The following is an 8358-nucleotide window of genomic DNA, read 5'->3' as shown; positions in this document are numbered from 1 at the left end:
GGCAACCCTGCCTTAAACGCCACACTCTCCATTCATCCCTACAAATCTAATAGAAAATATCCTGCAGGCTGACCTTAGCAATAGTTGACCTCACTCCTCAGCCAGCTGTTTAACTAGAAGTGCAGTTGTCCCTTCCCTGCTTGCAGTCTTTTCTGTTCATATTCAGCGTACAGGATGTGCATTTATTCTGTGTCCTTTGGAAAAATGCTAGATAAGAGAGTGAAGCAGGGATTTCTTAGGATGATGTTTTTTATTGGACTAGTTGAATATAGTTGGATAGTGGTAGACAAGCTTTTGAATGCAAGACATTTCTTCATCAGGTCTGAGCAAAACAAGCCAGGCACAACAGATGAGAGGGAGGCACCTAATGGTTGGCACTTTGCATGAGGCTGAAATAGGTTCCTTATTCATACATGACACTTCCTTTTCCAAAGGTGCTTTTTGTTTTTTACGCAACTGTATGTTGTTAGCAATGAATTAGGTGTGGTAAAGAGTCAGAATTTCATCATGCTTGGCAAATTTTTAGGTAACATGAAGCTGGGTGGCATTGCAGATGCTCTGGAGTATAGGTATTGAATTCAGATTGACCTTGATAAAGCGGGGAAATGGTCCAAAATTAAACAGAATGAATGTAGGATAAATGCAGAGTCCTGCAGTATGGCTCTTCCAACAGTAACGTCTCACAACTTCTATCCAAGAAGTCTTCATTTTTCTTGGTAGTATGCATCGTGGACACCTCCTCTTCCCAACTTTTCAATCTTTTCCTTCAAGACACATGCCTGCTTATACTTAATAGAGATGAAACCGCCTTGAGCCTTTGGGAGGAACATGAACATGGCCCTTCTCACACACACAATAGAACTGTTTAGTCTCCCTTTACTCCCAAGAGAACACCTAGGGGAAAAAAAAGATTAGACTTGCCACTTTTCTTGGGTGGAACCTGCTTTCCTGAGCTGCTGCCAGGCTGCCTGCATGGGCTTCCTGCAGAGTCCGAGCTGCATGGAGCCCGGTGCGTCACTCCGCAGCTGTAAGGGCAGCAAACTTAAACTCCTCCAAAGAGTTTTAGTTTGCTGTGACCCTAGTCACGTAAGGCACATTATGCCACCGAATTTGCTACAGTGGCTGTAATTAATGCACAATACGCCACCGACACATGCAAACACTGACACCATTAAAGCGGTGCAAAAACATTTAGCCTGCTTTAAAGTGTTGTGCACGCACGCCCCTCGTTTAGTCTACACATGGCCTGAGAGTTCATTCTGGAGTGTGGTGCTGTTTAATTTGACCCGCATAGCTTCCATGATGGCATTTGATGCATTGGGTGAACTGCATCGCATTTTGTAATCAGGGCCAGGCCAACCATTAGGTAAACTAGGCAGTTGCCTAGGGCACCAAAATTTGTGGGGCACTGAAATTGTATGCAGAACAAAACAACAGGAACATCATTCTAAATAACAGCCCTGGCTGGCTACGGCTCCACCTTGGTCTAAGACCTTTGGTTCAGTAAGGGGAGAAAGAGCTCTGAAAAGATCTTAGAGGAAAGATCGCTAGAATCACAACTCCTACCTTTTCCTCTATATTAGAAGTGGTAGGGGCACTGAGGTAGGAGGTCAGTGAGGATTTTTTTTTTATTTTGTACAGGGTACTGTATTTTCTTAAAAACCAAATATACCTTTCCACCAAGAATCAAGCCTCCAAAATTAGAGCAGTGCGGAAACTGATTTTTCTTTGCTGGATTAGGAGCAGGGAGATGCTGTGCCCTAGCCACCGAATGGCTGCCACTCCTTTTGGGCTCAGCAAGCAGCAGAGGTGAGGTCCAGCATTAAAGAATATGCTGTAGCCTTTGACTGAACACTAGTTTGTGCCTGAAGCACCAGATGAGCTGGCACAGGGCAAGTGAGCTGCTGCATGCAGCCTGGAGTATTGTGATGAAGCTTGTAGTATGGAAACAATAATCTATTATTCACAGGAACTTATATGAACTATTTATAGTAAAGAAGCAACAATCTTGCTACTGTCCTTGCAAAAATATGGGGCCTAGCCTTGTTGCTGTCTTGCCACCCCTGGAAGTTCCTGCTGCTTCACACAACTTGTCTCTTGAGATGCCACACTTCCTGGGCACTGCCATGTCACATAATCAGCCATGACTCTGAAAACCATTTTTTTCCCCTACTTTTCTGCCTTCCAAAAACAAGATGCACGTCTTGCATTGGGGATGCAAAGGAACTAGACTACTGTTTGTGGTGGGGTTTTTGCAGATATGAACACAGTCAAAGCCCTGAGATAGTCATGATTTCTGGGCTATAAGGTCTGAATCGGATTCGAAGGATCCGGGAATAAAATGTTATATCCAGTTGTCATATGGCTGAACCAGCGAATTCCTTCCATAGCAAAATCATTTTGGCATTGACCCCATTTGTATTGGGAAATACCCAGGATGTTTGTGTTGTCGGTGTCTATATAAAACTTCAGGATGGGGGAGGTCAGAGGACATTAAAAGGAGAGACAGATGCTGGTGAGCTGACAATCTCAGCTTTTGGAGCTTGGGTGTGTGACACTGCTAAAATGAAAGCTCTGATTTTTCTGGGGCTTTTCATCCTGCCTCTGGCTGCTGATGAGATCATCTATAAAAGGTGCAAGCTGGCTGCAGTGATGAAAAAGCTTGGGCTGGCTAACATTCCAGGATACACTTTGGGAGATTGTAAGTCTGCTGCCCTTTGATTTTAACATGGTTTATGGGGTGGGAGGACATTGTTCCCTTTTCATAAATTCCAGGTAAGGTTATCTAGTCTGTCCCTCTTCCTTTTGCACTTAACAGGCCTAACTCAGTCTGGAAGCTTTTCCTTGTACCAGTCTAAGTTACTAGTTCTCCCAATTCTACCCTACTGTTCACACTCCAATGCTCTGTTCAACCCTCAGTTATTTCTTTCTATGTCTGATGTCTGCACCCTTCTTGCTTTCTGCTTTGTGAGCCTTACTGTAGCAGGACTGAAAGATGGTTCCATAGGAGTAAACAGGACAGAGAGTGCAGAGTGCGGCATGAGGCCATGGTGGGAGCCCTGTTAACAGTAGAAGTACAACCAGCAGTGGCTTAAAACCCTCATTTAGGTTGCGTGCAGTTTAGAGAGTATCATTAGAGAATGTGGGGTGGAAAGAGACACACTAGAGTGCAGAGAGCAACAGGTGGAAAAGATTTGAAGAAAGCAAGCAAAAAAGACCAAAGAACTGGGAGTGTGGTGAGAGGTTGGAAGGAGAGGAGAACAAATCAAGGGCATTTCTAATGAGTTTGGACTCCATAAAAGAAAGAGGCCTTTCTTTGCTGATTATCGGTAGTAACAAGGAAACCATTAATAAACCAATTTTAAGGGTGATGGACATGTGTTCCAATACAGAATTCAAGTAGTTTAACCTACTTGTTGTCCATGCAGCTCTGTACATCTCAAACCAGAAATCCCTTCCTCTAACCAAAGAGATTTAGATATATTTATGTTACATGGAGAAGGAATTGGAAAGTTAAGCATAAATAAGTAAGAGCTAAGCTCCACATAAAGGTTTCTTACCAAATATTTTAATCAATGAAGTACAAGCATACTTTGGTCCTTTTTGCTTTCTTACTCCAAATCTTCTTCACTCCTTGCTCTCTACCACCTGAGTGTCTCCAGTGAGCCTTCTTGTCCAACCCACTTTCCCCAATTGTACTCTCTAAACTACACAAGCTATATTTTATGATTCAAGAGACAGGTATGTGAAACAGTCACCGTCATGGTGCACTAGTAAGAGGAGGTCTCTTTGGCTTTGTTGACATGGGAGTATTTAGCAGTTTCCTATAATTGCACATCCATCACTGGAAGCAAAGCTGAATATTGGTGTTTAAAATTGGAATTGACCCCGTCTGGTGAAGACAGGGGGGAAATGCTCCATCTGACTATTATGACTTGTGCCCATTAAGACAAAAATATAGGTCCCAAATGTAGTTTTAGACATGTAGGGCCCACACTCCTCATATGGCATCCAAATATTTTATATGTTGGAATTGTTTTCTTGCATTCCTATTTAATACGATTATACATTTGATCAGAGTAGAGAACAAACAAGACATGTATGTATTCTGTATCAATTATTTGCATAAATATAGAAAGGCGAGATGCATATTTTTATCCAATAGTCAGCCTTTAGAGTGGCAGGAGCTATAATCAGGTAAATGTGGCAGCCTCTGTACTCATTTTTCTTTCAAATGGAACCTTGCCAGGGGTGTGCACAGCAAAATATGAGAGCAACTTTAACACGAGTGCAATACACCGCAACTCTGACAGAAGCACGGATTATGGGATTTTGCAAATCAACAGCCGCTGGTGGTGCAATGATGGCAAGACTCCAGGAACCAAGAATGCATGCAAAGTCCAGTGCAGAGGTAATGCTATGATGGGTATATTCCTCTCTTCTATACTGGGGTGGGCTCCCAGGGTTGCAAATATATAACTGAGGGCCAGAGAGTTGGGGATCTCACAGCCCTACTTCAAAGACAAAACTAAAACCCTTATTCTCCATTCAAAAAAGGAGGGATAGCAACTTATGGCCATGCCCTGTGACATAAATGGAAACACTCCTAAAGGACATTTTCTATTATTTTCTCCTAAAGAACACACGGATTTGTGTACATTATTTTTTTTTTTAGGTTTCTTTAGTAAAAAAACACTTTTGCCCCTCTTCCAGAGAAGTAGGGTTTTACTTACCAGGTAGCCCAGACTTGAGCAAGAGTTAACTGCTCTCAGGAGGGTGAAATTCACCCCTGGGCATAAGAACAATCCAGATGGCAGTTTCTGACCCAATCTTGTGAGATTTTACAAATAAATAATGTTTCTGCTTTAGGGAGATACTGGCTACATCGTTACAGTGAGGTCAGTTAGTACTTGTGTGTTTATAGAAGTACTAAATGTTCTGCCAACTAGCACTACAAGTGTCAGACAAGCATGTCAGTTTACTTAATGGCATGCCATTCTTTTATAATACTGGATAACAACTGCTTTATAATAACTGTCTAGCAATCAACAAACACATTTTTAAAATGACAGTAAGAGCAGGTTTTCCTATGCTAGATTTGTATTTTATCTCAGAAGCTAGAAAGGAAGGAACTTCAAAATGATTGCACTAGATCAATCTGTTCATCCTTCTAATCCAATATCCTTCTACCAGAAAGTGGTGTCTGACACCACATGTTTCAAAGGCATAAGTAAAAAAAAATTGAAGGTGTCAGTTATGGAATAATTGACCAATGAACTGAAGAGGATTTTGGAATTAAGACTAGATTGTGCAACAAAGATGACATCTGCCATTATTTATTCTCTGTGGGCACATCTACATTAGATGCTTACTGCACGTTAGCCTAATAACACTGTGCAGTAGCATGGCAGTCAAAAACCGTGCTAAAAGCCTACTGTCACAGGATGGGGTCCCCAAGGATGGTAGTGATACCCTAGGGCCCCTCCACCATGCCAATTTGGCCTGATGGGCACCCTCTTTTCTCTCCTGCCATGTCTTGGTGTATTTATAATAAAATAGGGAGGCTACCTTCAAGTCTGGTTGGAAACAGTCCCAACAGATCCCACTGAACCCATGGGTTCCCAGACCCCTTGTGGGTCCCTGTGTCAAAATGGATGTCTTGGGACATCCCCGGCCTTATGGGCTAGATGCATGGCTCCAAACCGCCCCTTTACCATGCCCCAAGCCTCACAGATGGTATTGACACAGTGTCCCCTCGAGGCCTTGGTTTCACTCAGCCCTCGGATCATCACAGGGCTCGCCACAGCCCTACCTCTCTGTGCCCACGCTGGTGCTGGTCTGGCACCAGGGCCTGTTCACCCCCACCAACACTGCACCCTCTCTGGTGCTGGGGCCTGTTCACCCCCCCCCAAGCACCGCACCCTCTCTGGCGCTGGAGTCCCTATGCTGTAGTGGGCCCCCAATGAGGCCGCCTTCTTCCCCAGTAGCCTTAGCAAGTCCCTAGGCTACACCATAACTCAAGCCACACAGAGTGTGCTCTGTCCCTTAACAGTACCAGGAGCAGAACTTACAGTCAGGCCTTTTCCCCTTTGCTTGCTCTAGGACAACTCCTTCCCCCTTGACCACTAGCAGAAAACTGCCTTGCTAGCCCCAGCCCTGGGGTTTATACATGTGTCAAGCCCTGCCCCTTCTGGTCAGCGGACTGCTGGCAGGTGTGGGCCAATCATTTCATTCTGGCTGCCCTGGTAACCAGCAGCTGGGGCTCCCAACTGACTGCTAGGGCTCTCTTCCTAGCAGTTTCAGCCCTTAAAGGAGCAGGACACCTTAGTGCTCTGCAGCACCTACTATGTAGTGTTATTACGCTATTGTGAATTAAACGTCACAAAATAACCATGTGCAGGTGCTACTGTGTAGTAACTCTAGTTACTGCGCATTTAGTTAGTAGTTCATTAAGCAAGTAGTAAACTAAATGTGCAGTAACTATAGCACATTAATGAACATGTAGACACACCCAATGTGTGTTATACCATATCCTCCACTCAGTGTTTATCTGGTCTGTTTAAATTACAAGCTTCAGGGCAGAAACTGTCTGCTCATCACTGTACACTCTAAGGCATAACAGGGCTCAATGTTCAGTTTGTCCCCACTCCCTACTATAACAAACATAATTAATAAATCTTAGCTAATTTGAGGATCAGTTTTAAGATTACTGAATCAAAAACAAAGGGGAAAATGTTGATTTTTTTTCTTCCTACCACTCTTCTTATTTATTCATTATTTTAGAGTTACTGAAACCAGACATTAAGGCATCTGTTAACTGTGCGAAGAAGATTGTCAAAGATCCACAGGGCATGAACGCATGGTATGGTTTCAATTGTTGCAAGAACAACAGTTGCTTACAGTCTTTGTACAATGCAGGGGGATGCTAATTAAAGGAAAGAATAAGAACTGGTTAGGGTTGGTAGAGAAGCAACATGCAGATTTTAAAGATCTCAGTGCTTATGTGTTAACATTTGAATTCAGAACTTAAATCCTTAGCTACTATGAGTCAATATATCTATAAATTAATGAATGTGTAAGCAGTCACAGTTGTAACTATAAAATACATCAAGACCATTTGAAACTTTAGCAGGATAGAGAAAAACTAATTTTCTGCTTCAAAAATCCCTAACTCTTGCACTGAAGAAAAATCTCTATTTGTCACTAAGGGTACCTGTACGCAAGTGCAGAGCCTGCTCTGACATGTTGTAATTACAGTGCATTGGAGCAGACTCAGTTAATCAAGTCTACTGGAGCATGGTAATTACTGCTCTCCAGCAGCGTTCTGGGTCTTATGTATCGGCATCCCTGCATTTAAAAATGGCAGCAGGCATGCTTTACTGAACAAGCTTTAGTTCAGGCTCCCCCGCCGCCATTTTGAAGTGTGAGGATGCTGATACACAAGACACTGCAGGACCTTAATTAGAGTGGCTCTCAGAGGCATTGTAGTTCAAGCGCCGCCTCCCCCACCCCGCAGAGCATGTTTAAATGTGCCGTAGCAGCATACAGCCTCGGGCACATTTTTATATGCAGTCCAATTTTAATTCTGTTGCAGTTAGGGTTGTAATACTGTGATGAGTTTTTACCACCTGCTTTAAACATCAGGTGAAGAATCCAAACTTCTTTGCTAGGAACAGCTGCTGGTCAATGAGCAAGGCAACCTTGGAACTGTGTGGCAGCCTTTTTGGAGGTGTTGATAATCTCAACCTGTATTTGGCATGCACAGCTATAGAGTCCAGCTGGCTTGTGGTGATTTAAGCAGGCTGTGTGCCATAGAGACCTAAAAAGCCAGGAATTGAGCGGTAGCAAATGACTTGTTCTATATGTTTAGCCCTTTGCAGAAAAGCACCTGCATAAATTAAGGTTATTGGGTCTTTTAACTAAGTGCTGGGTTTGCCATTATCATTTAGCATAATTTTCCCTTCCACAGGGTGGCCTGGAAGAAATACTGCAAAGGAAAAGATGTCTCCCAGTGGATCAAGGGCTGCAAACTGTAAAAAAGAGTTGGGGGGGCATAACTGAGCTCAGCTCCTTTTCAAAAAGCAGTTTTTCCCATAAAGCAAAATGCTCCCTCTCACTTGCTTCCCTTTCTATAACAAAATAATAAAATAAATAAGCAAACCAAAAACAAACTCATAAGAAAGGCTTATGGATTAATTGGCAGAATGCAAGTACTTTACTCTCTGCTGGTAAGACTGGATATTTCCACGTGACCGGCTGAACAGACCTATTTTGTGTTCAACCCCCTTTGAACACTGATTTCCTCTGTCATCTGCATGCATCATTTTTTCACTGGAGTTCTGCTGCAGTTCTGTTTTG

The 8358-nt window shown here is 43.1% G+C and overlaps 1 protein-coding gene across 1 annotated transcript; it reads left to right on the top strand.

Annotated features, from left to right (window-relative positions):
* Positions 1 to 2130: 2130 nt before the first annotated feature.
* LOC109315510 (lysozyme C-like) lies at positions 2131 to 8155 on the top strand. The gene is made up of 4 exons (XM_019543243.1): positions 2131 to 2701; positions 4250 to 4411; positions 6784 to 6862; positions 7970 to 8155. Exons 1-4 carry the CDS (start codon positions 2362 to 2364, stop codon positions 8034 to 8036), a joined length of 648 nt encoding a protein of 215 aa, XP_019398788.1. The 5' UTR covers positions 2131 to 2361; the 3' UTR covers positions 8037 to 8155.
* The last annotated feature ends 203 nt before the right edge of the window (positions 8156 to 8358 follow it).

The sequence above is a fragment of the Crocodylus porosus genome, unplaced genomic scaffold (assembly GCF_001723895.1).
Source record: "Crocodylus porosus isolate Cpor-Errol unplaced genomic scaffold, CroPor_comp1, whole genome shotgun sequence".
Lineage (NCBI taxonomy): Eukaryota > Metazoa > Chordata > Crocodylia > Crocodylidae > Crocodylus > Crocodylus porosus.
This window is presented reverse-complemented; position numbering and strand designations above follow the sequence as displayed.